General features: G+C 36.3%; 1 protein-coding gene and 1 long non-coding RNA gene across 2 annotated transcripts in view; both read right to left on the bottom strand.

Annotated features, from left to right (window-relative positions):
* The window catches only part of LOC124389685, a 12062-nt gene extending 2126 nt beyond the window's left edge, over positions 1–9936 (bottom strand). Inside the window, exons 1-2 of the long non-coding RNA XR_006926609.1 lie at positions 9737–9936; positions 6513–6645 (exon numbers count right to left, since the gene is read on the bottom strand). This is a non-coding gene — a long non-coding RNA (uncharacterized LOC124389685). The remainder of the gene's footprint in view (positions 1–6512; positions 6646–9736) is intronic.
* Positions 9937–11660: 1724 nt separating this feature from the next.
* foxa2 (forkhead box A2) lies at positions 11661–14139 on the bottom strand. The gene is made up of 2 exons (XM_046855890.1): positions 13800–14139; positions 11661–13227 (listed from the first exon to the last, which is right to left on the bottom strand). The coding sequence occupies exons 1-2, from the start codon at positions 13866–13868 to the stop codon at positions 12028–12030; spliced, it is 1269 nt and encodes a 422-aa protein (XP_046711846.1). The 5' UTR covers positions 13869–14139; the 3' UTR covers positions 11661–12027.
* Positions 14140–14512: the final 373 nt, after the last annotated feature.

Below are 14512 nucleotides of genomic sequence, written 5' to 3'. Positions count from 1 at the left end.
CGGATTAAAGGAAATGCATAGATTTTGAGTCACAGCCAATGGGGAAATAAACTAAGTTGATCCATTGAGTAAGAGCAGGCCCTAACAACGGTAAGGCTTAGACAAAGGTGCCTGTTTGCCAGCAGCAGGTAGAAGATGGATGGCTAGTTAAACATTGCAGTCATACCTGGAAGGTGCCATGGGCCGGTCAATGAGGCCAACTTTGTGTGACCGTCACATGCTCCCATAGTGCTTATCTTTGGTCATGAAAAAACAAAGGAGTTTTTGAGAGTCAGGGTAGAATATTAAGAGTGTCCTTATTAGCTCTGAGGCTGTGTGCATATAATTCCTCCTGAGAATAAACCACAACATTTGTTTTTAGGTAATATTGTTATTGGTCTAAATGGTATGAGTGCAAATTTCTGGCACAACTAGACATTCCTGAGGCCTTTAAATATATTTTTGAGTTGTTTAAAATATAATTTAGCTTATTGAGTATGCTAATCTATCGGACATTTGATGTGCTAACATTTTATAACTGTCATTCGGTTTGTTCATGTTATTCAAAGCCTTGCTTCAACTGCCTTGTAAGGATTTGCATGAGGAAACCACTTTTCCTATTAAACCTGGCTCAGTTAGTTACCATTCACACATACACTTGTATTTGCATACATGAGCTTAAGCTCATGCATTGCATATAAAACATTATGTTAGTAAGCATTTGTTTAATATGTACACCGTTTTAAAATGTGTTGCGAAATTATGACTGGTTTTTTTTTTTCAGTTTTGAAATCTATTCATGTTCTAAGGATTTGATCTGCACCAGCTTATCCTTCTAATAGCAGGGTTGTTTTTACTTGCAACTGTGATTATGGAGTGGTGTATTACTCAACATGAGCTGATGCAACATGTCTGTGGTTCAACTAAATAAAGATGTGTTGAAAATGTTTTTGTGATTATTTATTTAAAATTGTAAGCAAAAAAAAAAGTGATTTTTAGTTTATAAAAACGAGACCTGTGACAATGCAGATATTGCTTGTTTGTTTTGCAAGAAACAGTGTAAGAAGAACAAACAATTTTAGTTGCTGTCCTTGTAGTAAAATTAATATATGTAAATGTTTTAGAACATGCACATAACTAATTATTTATTTAATTACATTAAAAAAAAATTATATATATATAATGACTTGGGAACAGCAAAAATGTTAAAGATAGTTAGAGATGATGATGATGATGATGATGATGATGATGATGATGATGATGATGATGATGATCTGAACCATGGCTGTGTCATCAATGACAATGTTTTTTGGACTGCAGTTGTGAAATGTGTCTCATTCATGTCCCAAGGTTCAAATGCACAATAAAGTCAAACAAAATGAAAGAGACCTGCAGGCTCATTTCTCCCCACCCTTCCACTATATAGCTTTGTAATTGCACCCTTGAATAAGACACTAATCCCTGAGAATGAAAGGAAGATATGACATGAAAGTTAGAAAAGTATTTAGTGCCAAGGAAAATCATTCCCTCATCATTCTTTGCAAAACCTTCATGAAAGAATTTTGTCTGACTCTAGAAAGTTTTCTACTACAGAAACAACCCCTAAATAGTTCTACCTGGAGCTTGTCTTAAAGAGAGTTGGACTGTTTGGTGTTTTTTGTAACCAATAGATCTTATCTGTGTAGAAAATGTCTTACTTAAATGAACAAATAATTGAATATACAGCCAATGGGTTATTTTTACATACATTGGTATACAGGTTAATTTGATGGTGTTTAAATAAATTATGTGCTTATTTAATCTCTGCAGCAGTGATGAGTTTGTTTTTATTGCTTGAGCAGTGTGTGAAAGTGCTGTACAGTAGAGGGTGTGTTTATTCGTGTGTGTTCTCAAAGCAATATCAACATTGTTCCGGTACTTGCTAATCACCCAATCTTTTGTGTGTTTCATCTTATATGACTCGGTTATTCCCTTTCATTTCTGAGCACTAGAGCTTTGTGAAATGTCTCAGCACTCATCAATTACACAGTGGTGGCAACTTAAAGGAGTGCTGAAAAGTCATGAACAGTTCTTTACTTTAGCATCAGTGAAGCGTTGTACAAAATTATCCCACACACATGATCCTGCACACACTCTCACCTACATATGCACACATAGACTTGCACTTACAGGTAAAATGAGCATACAGAAAACTACACTATACACAGGATTGATTTTCTCATGTTTTGAAATGTTTGGTTTTCCTTTCTGTATAATTTCCTTTGTCTGTTTAATGTTTGTTTGTTTGTTTGTTTGTTTTTTATATCACCACAGAACTTGTAGATCTCATTCTATTAGACTCCTTTTTTAAACAGAATAGAATGGGCCATTATCATACTGTGGAAATCAGTTCTCCCACTGTGACATTAATCCCTAACATTAATCCAGCTCTCTCACTGCCACTACATTAATGTTCAATGTTTTAGACTATTTGTGTTTTACCGTCCCCTCTAATAAACCTGGCAAAGCTGAGACATTTAGATTGGAACATGGATGAAAGTACATAGGTTCGAGTCTTTTTTTTTTTCCTTTTTTAAAAAATAAAAAATTAAATTTCATTTATTTCTTCACTGCAGTACAAAAAGTCTATTTCTTTTGCCATCTGAGAAAAACTGCATTTGTACCAAGCCTGAGCAATGAGGTTAATGATTTTTACCTATTTTGAGGCACTCTTATTCTCCTACTCTCCTATCCTTTTAACATTCAAAATGATTTGTTTTGTAATTTAAAAATAAAAGTTATTAGCATACCCATGTAAGGAAAATATAGAAGGAATTTATTGTTCCACAGTACAACTGTTACAAAATAAACACCAAATAATATTTTTTAAAATAATTGTAAATAAAAGATTAACTACTACTACTGGTAATAATAATAATAATGATAATAATAATAATAATAATAATAATAATAATAATAATAATAATAATAATAATAATAATAATAAAATAATACAAATCTTAGTTGAGATGAACAAAAGTTTAAACAAAAGGTGTCAGGGAGCAAAAACTTTGGTTTTAAAATTGAGTTAATATTGTTTGTTTTTTGTGACCCTGTAGTTTTATCCTTTTACCCAGTGCCCTTTTGTGGTCAAAAAATTTTAAATGTTAAAGGCACATGGCATAGTTTGGACTGTTGGCTTGGTTTACAACCAAGTTGATGTTGTAATCTTTTTTTGGGGGGGATGGTGCTTTCTTTTTTTAAAACCCCTTTTTTAAAGAATAATAGAAGCTTAGACAATTTTCTACCATTTATGTTTTATTTTAAAGAGGTAATTGCAAAATAGATAACTATCATTATAAAAGCTTAAAGCATAGACACACACATGCTTAAGTGAAAGAAGAAAACGTGAGGTAATATCCTTCTGTAGTCTTGACCTTGCGCGTTTTCTTGGTCTATCCTCCCTAAACGACTGCACATGCAAAGGTGAAGCCAGAGCATGGAGATACATGAGCGATATGATGCACACTTATGGAATAACAAAATGATGAAAAGCCACCTAAAAGCAGATAAATGGCTATACAGTATGGTGTACAATGGGAATTAAACGCATAGGGCAGCTGGGCTCTTATCTGAACGAAACCCAGCAACAAAGGAGTGCTAAGACTAAGAGGCTTGATGCATGGGAAAGCCATGGGCCAGCCATTGTGACTGCCCTTCTGCTGAGCAAATAGTCCAAACTGTTCATTCCCCGTCTTCCATTCTCTCGCCGCCACATTGTTTGTGTCCTTGCATTTCATTCAGCAAGGAAGATTGCTCTCAGGCCCAGTGAGCAAACAGTCCAGAAAAGAGCCAGCTATCTTCTCCTGTTCCCAGGAGAACTAGCATTTTGATTTGGGCTCCAAGCTGTCAAAGGATTGGAGAGTTGATGTCAGGGTGCCTGAATTAATTGCTTTAAGCCAAGGAGGGGCTAACTGCATTTATCACAAACTGCTCAGAGAAATGTGTTGTAGCAGTTAGACTGCACCTCTAGATGCTTGCTTTCTGCATGTCTGACATCTTGTACTTGATACACAGTGTTCAGGGGTTTTTTTGTGTCTTTTTTTTTTTTTTTTTTTTTTTTTACTTTAAGTGAAGCCCACATTCTATTTATAGGGGATGGAACAAAACCCATGCATATGCTCACTGCTTTGTTTGCTTTATTGATCTGGCTTATGCATATATATAAATATTGCATACCAACTCTGTGTACAAGATGTTTTATAATTATCTCAGGAAACCTGTAACCTATCTCTATCTCTCTTATTATTTACTATATTTCTGTATATGAAAAAGGTGTATAAGATGTAGATACTGTAATTTAATAGTAAATAATATATTAATTACATCCTTTATTTTTTTTATTTATATTAACATATATATATATATATATATATATATATATATATATATATATATATATATATATATATATAATGGAGCAGATTCTTATATCTTTTGTGTTTAAAATCAAATACAAAAAGGTAAATTAAAACACACAATGTATTTTATTTTATAGTGCAAACTGTCAATTGTAGGAGGAGTAAAATATTAACCTGTAATATCAACCCTCAGAAAAATATAAAAAAGATTACAAGCCTGTATTTCCAAATAAAGTACTACCATGAGAGCTGTCATACTTATGCTCTTGTATGTTTTGATAACACTTGCCTGCTATGTCTTGATATCTGATTCGCAAAAAAAGATAAACATTTCAAGCATTCCAAGTGCCAGTGGCGCATTTGCATTTCAAAAACGTTAGAGATTTTGACCACACTAACAGTGAAGCAAGGTATCTGAATAGCCTGCTTCTTTGCAAATACTCTTATAATTCATCGTTCCCCTGGTCATAATCATCTGCACTGCTCAAACAGATCCATCATGTTGTACTAGTCTCTAATAATGCACAACTTTGCATGTGCAGATGACTTATTTGCATTGGTATAGTAACAGTACAGTCATTGGGATAAGTGACCTTAATAGTGGGTTGGTCTGCTTAAGCCCCAGATACACAGTCATGGCAATGGTTGGTAAACTTAAACTGCACAGTACCTCAAATTATGAGCTATGCTTCGCTTTTTGGTTTCTAACCACAAAGTGTGGCTATTCATCTAATGTTCTATTTTATATTTCAGTAGCTGATGCTCTGAATAATAACAATTTAAACATGTTAAACACATATAAGTCATTTTACACAGAGCACACCATGACAGGTTCTGTTGTATGTCTGTGATAGGGGTCTTTCTTTTGTAAATCACTGATGATAAATCTACTTCCCCAACAATACTACTACACTTAATCTGACAGGAAATTGAATTAGTCCGCACACTATGTCACTGTCAGTGGTAAGCAGAGATTGGTTAAATTGTGTGCGTCTGGGGAGCACTACCCTGGAAGTAAGTAAGTAATCGCATCTCTGGTCTTTTAACGGTGCTTTATTCACACATTAATTTCGGTGTGATGAATGATCTCTACCTTGATTGCAGTTGGTGTGTGTAGTGGGAGTGAAATCTAGAGTAAGCAGTACGATTGTTTTATTACAGCACTTCTTTAAATTGGGCAAGTGGGTGCACTTTTGGAGTTCTGAAAGCAATTATGCTGATGTTATTTCATTTTTATTTCAATAAAGGAGACATAATGAATTCCAAAATATATAGACTATAGACAGGATAGATTATCAGTTAAACATCATATAAATCTAGAAATAGAATTATCTAGATTGTTGTTTATATGCATGGTATGAGGGCTACTGCAGTTATTGTTAATCACTCTGACTGTAAGAAAGGGGTGTAGGCTTGATTTTTATCATCATGCATGTCTGCCCAATTCTATTTTGAAGAAATAGGTTCTCATGAATATTGCATAGATATTCCTGCCATCCTTTCAACTACAAGCTCTTTGCTGTCCTAGAAAATGCTGGAATCACCTCTGTGACACACCCGTCTCACGTACAATAAATTGGACAAGCTCTGTCTCGGCATAACCTATTGCCTCTACATTTCTGCATTGGGAACACATGCAGGACAAAAATTTGATTTGCTTTTGTTATTCAGAGAATCACACTGGGGCATCTGGGCTTGTTTGCCTTTAGCGGGAAATGGAGATTGGTTTGGGCGTCTGAATGAATTGCTGGCACCTGTGTTTATTGCTTTCATTAAGATTTAATGAGTCAAATGTCCTTCCCAGTGACTTAGTCTTGAACTGTAGACTTTAAGGAAATTTTGGATGAGGGTGAGAACTACAGGAATGCATACCATACATGCATGTATATGTATGTCTGCACAAGGGGAATGGACATCTATGAACCAGCTATTTTGTTTAATATGAATAAAATATATCTCTTGTGTATCTGTGTATTTAAATGAAGAAGCGATATATATATATATATATATATATATAGTACAATTAGTGCACATATAGAAAGCTAAACATCTTGAAATATATATATAAAGACATTATAGTTTGCACTGAGCTTATAAACGCTGATGAATTTATGACAGTGTTTAGGATCTGACCTGTGGTTTGGCAAGTCTTGTCTGTGAGAGAAAGTGATCAGGAACTTCACACTATACTCTCAGAGCAGTGTGAACACACTATTGACCTCTGGTGCATCCTATTTCCGCTACCTTCCATCTGTCGCTCTACAGCCTATAGTCTCAGCAAAGAAACAAAAAAATGGTGTGAATTTGCTAACTAGATGTTATTTACATTTAAATAAAAAGAGATTTAATGCACTTTTTAAAGAACAAAATATAAATAGATATATTTATTTTGCACAGATATAAAATTTTTGATAGTTTTTCTACATTCTTTAGTTAAATATTCTAAATACATTTTTTTTTTATCATCATTCAATTTCTTTCAATTTCTACCTAGAATGACAATGTTGTCAGGCAACAGGACACTTGCCAACACATACCTGTTTAGTTAAATATATGAAGCATCTATTACACTTTCCTGATCCGTTGCTGTTGCTAAGAATAAGCACAGATAAAGCAAGGTGCCTGATTCCAGGACAGATACCTGACACAGCTTTGCCATGCAAATATGGCCATTTTTTTTTTTTTTCATGCATTCAAGGTGCATGTCACTTCTGCTATTCAATAATATTCATCAGCACTGCTAATTAACTTTATATGTAAAATGCATTTGTAATGCATTAAAAGCCACAACATGATGTTAATCTTAATCTTCTTAATTTTCTTAATCAAATACCTGTATTTAATCATGCATTAACTTCTAATATTAAGTATATGAAATATACAGAAATACCCTGCTAAATTATAAAATACATTATGTAGAAGGTCAAATGAGATTATGATTTAGAGGCACAGTATTGTAATTTCTGTTTTTTTCTGGCTGTAGGTTTTTTCTTGTTGTAGTTATAGTATATTAATTTCATATTTTATATGATTGATTTGTTGGTGTTATTATTAGTAGTAGTATTAGAAGTAGAAGAAATAGTAGTAGATGTATATGCTTATAGTATATCTATAGGCCAGAGCTATAAAAAGCATAAATAGTTGGTTTAAATCATAATGCAAAATTAATTCGAACAAATAGAACCAGAACCAGAAAAAAATTAATATGGGATTTTACATCAACCTACATTGTAGATGTGAAGGTATTAAACCGATGTCATGTTTTATTGTGTATTTACCACACACACTCAAACATCTGAGAAAAGAAATAAATATAGGCATGTTGATCGAAGTGTATTGTTGTGTTATTAAAGATATTTTGTGTCCTCGGAGCCGTGTGGGAATCGCCGCCGTCGGAGAAACTGCCTTTTCGATCTCGCGCTGACTTTGTGTTCTTTTAATATACTGCGGGCCAGCGGCTTTACTCCGCCGTGCTTTGGGGATTAAGAGCATTTGGTGTGAGGGAGAAGTTAAGTCGGGCTGCTGTGTCGCTCCTGTCGCAGCCGCGGCCTGAAAGCCGCTTTAACACCGGTAAAAAAAATGGCCGCGCGCCGTTTCCCTGGATACGATCTACTTGGGTGTTCCGAACTTTAGGTTCGCACTGCGCGCGCCAGATTGGCTCTCTGAGTTACGTAAGACTCCGAACACGGCGGAAGTGTTATTGGCCGGGTCTAGCTCACTCCTCACCGACTTTATCATAGATTACAATCATGCCTTTTCCATGGTTTGAAAGATTTATACAGTAGATTATTTACTATTGAAAACAGCATAGAAAATATGCAGCTGTATTTTTTCTGAAAGTAATCACAGGCGACTAGTGACTTAGTGCAACACGCCAAGACACTTATGATGACACCAACTTCTCTGTCTTCGGCTCCTTGAGGGATGTGGGAAATGTAGTTCAAATGTTTTTTTCACTTTGCAGACTTTCATATTGCATATAAAAGCGAAGTCAATTTAAGTAAATGTAACCCGATTCCGTAAATTTCGCAATAAGGATGATTTACGTTTTTTATTAGTATTATTGTTTATAAAAATATATATATTATTTGGAGTGTTTTGCAATTAGGAACTCATTTTTTCTTGTAAATTTTGTGTCCATTATAGACACATCCCATCTTTAATACCTGTTCTACATTTACCTGTTAAACACAATTTCTGTAAAAGACACTTCACTTGATGGAGCTGCAAAGCACAGCTGTATATTATTATTATTATTATTATTATTATTATTATTATTATTATTATTATCATTATTATCATTATTATCATTATTATTATTATTGGCGGTAGCGGTGGTACAGTGGTCGTAATAGTGCTAATTGTAGTTGCTGGATTTATAATATTATTATTATTATTATTATTATTATTATTATTATTAATATTATTATTAATATTAATATTATTAATTTTGTTAATGGTGTTGCTGTTGTTATTATTATGAACAATAATGAAATGTATTAAAACGGCGTCGTCATATGAATCACGTGAATTGTTTAACAGCATGAAAAAATATTTTACAATATAAATAAAATATTCACAAAGGTTTAAGACAAATGATTTGCTGTTGGTAACATTATTATTATTATTATTATTATTATTATTATTATTACTGCTCTCTATTATTTCCTCGTTCTTAATGATGTATGGCCAATTGCACTTAGCCAAGTGACAGAGTTGTCAGATTACTATTGTGTCGAATCTGTAAAGTCTTTGTGTTGTTTTGCTGTCCGTGTTCTGTAGGTGACTCCATTTACAGCCTGAAGTATAAATGAAGTAAATCAGGTGTGCAGTCGGACTGCAAACCTCCCTGTAAAACACATGAACTATTACTGCCGCGATTCCTCGTATCTTGATCACGTTCTAGTAATCTAATAGCACGTGAATATTTACGCAACTTCTTGCATATGCCGAAAACATGAATAACGTGTCAGCACGTGGGCATTATTTTAAGAAACGGTCTTGTTCGTTAGGATTCGTTAACGCTGCTTATCGTTATAATCACTTAACAATGGGAAATCTCCACTCCATCATCCTGCACAGAAGAGCTCTAGGGGGTCGTGGTTGATAGTGCACGCTGGAGAGAAAGCATTTTCCCCGCGATATGAATAACGCACATCATCTATCAGCTCAAGTCGCAGTCTGTCAGCAGCAGGTCGCGCGAGAGAAAAGGCTTCAGCAAGCCGTGTTACAATCTGCGAACCGTATCTTTAAAAGTCGAGGGCGACAAAAACTCCCACGTCTCCGAGTTCAGTGTCCCCCTTCAGACATAAACCCACAGCATGGTGTCCCAGTGTGTGGAAATGGGCTGCTCCTACCTGTAAGCTGCTGAGGGTCCGCTGCTCGTCCGCTGCGTTCTGCAAAGTGCTCCAGGCACTGCAGCATTTATTTGAGCTCAAACTCTGCCACTGTTGACTTTAGCACAAAGCAAAGATTTCGCTGCCTCGCTAGTTTAAAAAAAAAAATGATTATTTTTACAGCGATATCGATCAGCGAGCTATAAAAATTCAGCCTCACATTAGGCCTAAGTCTAAAATGAGGGGGCCGAAATGTAATATCTGTGCAAATTTACCAAGTGACGTGTCTCCATTCAAAGTGTGCAGTCTTGCAATTTGTTCCTCCGTGTACACATTATATATACATATATATGTGTATATGTGTGTGTGTGTGTGTGTTTATATATATATATATATATATATATATATATATATATATATATATATATATATATATATATATATATATATATGTGTGTGTGTGTGTGTGTGTGTGTGTGTGTGTGTGTGTGTGTGTGAGTATATATATATATATATATATATATATATATATATATATATATATATATATATATATATATATATATATATACACACACACACACACACACACACACACACACACATATATATATATATATATATATATATATATATATATATATATATATATATATATATATATATAAACACACACACACACACACATATACACATATATGTATATATAATGTGTACACGGAGGAACAAATTGCAAGACTGCACACTTTGAATGGAGACACGTCACTTGGTAAATTTGGTAAATATATATATATATATATATATATATAAAACACCATGTTTACATTGTTTACCAGCTACTGTTTTTTTGCAGATGAGCAGTATTGGAGGCTTGAAATGGAGAGTCTACTCTAAAAACGTAACTTTATTTTCCTATGAAGCACGAACACAATGGTAGGGAATAATAAAATGTGGTTAGAAAACTTTAAAACTGCTCATTGGGTGCTTCATGTCCTGAAGGCGCATTAGAGTATATGCTTATATGCCTTATGTCCGGCCGCATAATGTCAATAAACATAAAGCAAAAAAAAAAAAAATATGTCAAATCAAGCTCTTCTCCGTAAGTCATATTTGAAAGTCGGCATTTTAGGGGCTTTAAAATAAAATGGTTCTTTAATATGTCGAAATAGCCAAAAAAAATCCACCTGTCATCTTTTCGATACAGATACCTGTTTCCACACCCTCCTCCATTCATCATCCGAATACGAATGTCTTCTTATTGTTCATTTTCTTTTTTTAATATTATAAATATGATCATTATTATTATTGCCTTGTTTTCACCATCGTTGTCCTGACCTTCCTATAAACACATGCATTTCGAGTATCTGTGTTTATTTGATTTTTGTTTATGCATGTGGTTTTAAGCATTCATGCAATATTTATTTTGAATGGAATAAAATGATGTGTGATGCTGAAATGTTTTGTTTTGGTGCAAAATGAAGAATCTTTATTTAAAAGCCATTTGTCTGCTGAAACATCTATTTTTTTCTTATCTGATTTCTCGTGTAGCTGCTCTGAAATCGCTTCCGTCGACCAAAGTTTATTTATCGGATATCTGTCTAATTGGTCGTGGAAAAAGAAATCCCAGGAGACTTGAGCTTATATAACAGAACCACTAATAGCTAAAGATAATCAATGTTATAAGCGCAGGTTTTAGCAGGTTCAGTTCTTATATTTTTGTCTGGTTCATTTAAAATCTTTATTTTAACCTTTTTCGTTTTAATAATAAACCTTTCGATATTTACTAGTTTATTTATGCGTTTAATTCATATAGTGAAATGTCCTTGCTGAATGGCCTGAAATTAAAATGAATAAATGGAGTGTGTCTGTTTTATAGAGTGTGCGTAAAGACATGACCATAAAGACATTTTTTGGTGGAAAAGAACCACATTTATCGGACTTATTGAAAATTCAAATAACACTTTAATATAGATTCTGTTCTTATCGTTGTCTACAAGAATACACATTTACAAGCCATAAATAATGTTTTCACAGATGAATGAAGAACAGTTCCTCCTTTTCCATTTGGTTGAGATTCCCAGATTCAGATCAGCTGTGTGTGTTTTTTGGTCCATTTTCAAAGCCACAAAGTTCGTCACATTCGTTTCTTCACATTTTTTTTCTTTTTACAAAAAAAATGACTAATTAACGTGACCACTAAAATTAACGCGAACCGTCAAAAAACAAATAAAAAGTCCAGAATACTTATTCACAAAAAGTTTTTTTTGTTTGTTTTTTTACAAATGTACAAACATGTGAAAAGTTCCATCAGACTAAGATGAGTTCATGATGGGTCTTGAATACACGCCTTGGTAATAGGACGTGTCCGCTCCTAACGACGATGAGTCGAAACCCGTTTTCGCCGCCATGGAGCCCATGGAAAGAGCGCCAGCCATCGGCGAGCTGTAGCCGTAATGCATCACCTGCTCGTAAGTTTTCAGGTCCATTTTGTGGTGATGCTGTTGCTCGGACGACATAAGGTTGTTGATGGAAAACGGGTGGTTGAAAGAGTAGTGATGGTCTGGCTTTAAGTGCGCGTCGTGCGCGAGAACCGCGTGATGCTGCGCCATTAGATGCTGCTGCTGCTGCTGCTGCTGCTGTTGGTGGTGCTGGGAAACGGGCGAGGCGGCGTTGTGTTCTGGACTCATCCCGGGGTTCGACTTCAGGTCTGACAGTGATCTTTTGTGCTCGCTGACGGAGGAGTTCGAGTTTGGGGACTCGTTGCCGTTGCAGCTTTCGGAGCTGCTGTGTGACCCAGGTTCGGATGACTTCCGGCCAGATTCCTTGCTGGAAGATTTTTCGCACTTGAAGCGCTTCTGGCGGCGCAGATAGCAGCCGTTCTCAAACATGTTGCCCGAGTCGGGATGCAGGGTCCAGAACGAGCCTTTGCCAGGTTTGTCGGGCGAGCGAGGCACTTTCACGAAGCAGTCGTTGAAAGATAGTGAGTGGCGGATGGAGTTCTGCCAGCGCTGCTGGTTTTGTCGGTAAAAGGGGAACAGGTCCATGATCCACTGGTAGATCTCGCTTAGGGTTAGCATCTTGCTCGGAGACTGCTGGATGGCCATAGTAATCAGGGAGATGTATGAATACGGTGGCTTGGCGTGCGTGTAGCTCCTGCGGTACGTTTTGGGGTCGCGGGACCGGTTGATATTAGACTGGCTGTACATCGGGCTCATGGCGTTCATGTTTGTGTAAGAGCTTAAAGCGTTCATGGAAGGCGCTTGAGCCGTCATTGGGCTCATGCTCGGGCTCAGTGCTGCGCTCATACCCGTCATGCCCGGGCCCATTCCCGCCATAGCACCTGCGCCCGGAGACATGCCAGTCATGGACGGGCTCATGCCTGTGTTAACGTACGACATGTTCATGGTGTTGGCCGTAATGTTCGCGGCTGTGCTCATTCCAGACATGCTCATGTACGTGTTCATAGAGTTCATTCCCAGTCCGGTGTTCATATTGCCGACAGAGGTGTAACACTGAAAAAAAGGGGGCAAAGAACATTATTGTTTTATAGTCGGTTATTACAAAAGTAGAAAAGTTCTTAGAAATATCAAATATAAGTAAGTTATTAAAGAATGCACTATAGTCATGTATTTGTAAATTTTTAATTTTAATCTTTAATGTATTTAGTATTTTTTTAATTATAAGCTTAGAAATTCAACAGACGGAGCCTTTTTTTAAATTTAGGATAAAAGTAAAATAGAGGCAAAATGGTTATATTGCTTAAGCTAAATCCACTGAAAAAGCTCAAAGATTGAGCTGAAATTCACCAGTATTAAAATAAATGTATTTCTGAATTTATGCTATGTTATCAGTGTACATAAGGGCCCATGGCTGGAAGGAAGTTTGTATTTCATGTCAAGCACAAGTTTTGTTAGGAGAGTGCAGCGCGTCGAGATGGGGGAGGATTTGGAGGCGCCTCAAGTCAATATTTGATCTCAAAGTTAATATTATCTCAGGACTAATATTGAGTTGTATAAAATGAAATCGGTTTCCACCATGAAAAAAAAAAAACTATATACATATATATTTAGGATAGGCAACCTACCTCAGGCTCTCCATAGTAGGTGCTCCAGTCCGCGTGTTCGTGTCCTTCCATTTTGACAGCCCCGAGCATCCTGAAGTTTCCGTTCAGATTTGAGAGGGCTTCCCCCAGACAAGAACGTCCTCGCTGGTGGCTGTTTTGGAACCACAAGGATCCTCGTGTTCTAGTCGCGCTCTCCTGTCAAGGGCTGGCGCATGTGTGCGCGCTTGTGCGTGTGAGCGTGTTCGTATGAATGTGTGTGTGTGTGTGTGAGTGTGTGTGTGCGTTTAAGTCAGCTGCAAGCGCACTGACGGGACGCTGAGAGGCGACTGCTGAAGACTGGAGTTCAAATGACGCCTGCTGCTGCGTGTTAGGGCTGTGATATAGCCGTGTGCGCCGGGCGAGCCTCCAATCCCTTCTTCACTCGGCCCTATTTGAATAATCTGCTCACACCTAGGCGCGAGACTTCGCCGCGTTGCCCCCCTATTGTACACCTGCGCCACTCCAAAAGAGCAAAGCGTCCATATGAAAAGATTCATTATAAGCTAATCTTATTGTATTCCAACAGAAGAAAAAAAGGAGGGGGGGGACGAGGGGATGTTAGAGCCACTTTATCACACGCAGATAAACACTGACGTTACACCTAACCTTTAATCAACCTTTATTCATGCTTTCCCCATTGTTTAAATCACAAATCCGATATCTGAACATATAAAATGTTTTAGACGAAACGATCC

The sequence above is a fragment of the Silurus meridionalis genome, chromosome 8 (assembly GCF_014805685.1).
Source record: "Silurus meridionalis isolate SWU-2019-XX chromosome 8, ASM1480568v1, whole genome shotgun sequence".
NCBI lineage: Eukaryota > Metazoa > Chordata > Actinopteri > Siluriformes > Siluridae > Silurus > Silurus meridionalis.
This window is presented reverse-complemented; position numbering and strand designations above follow the sequence as displayed.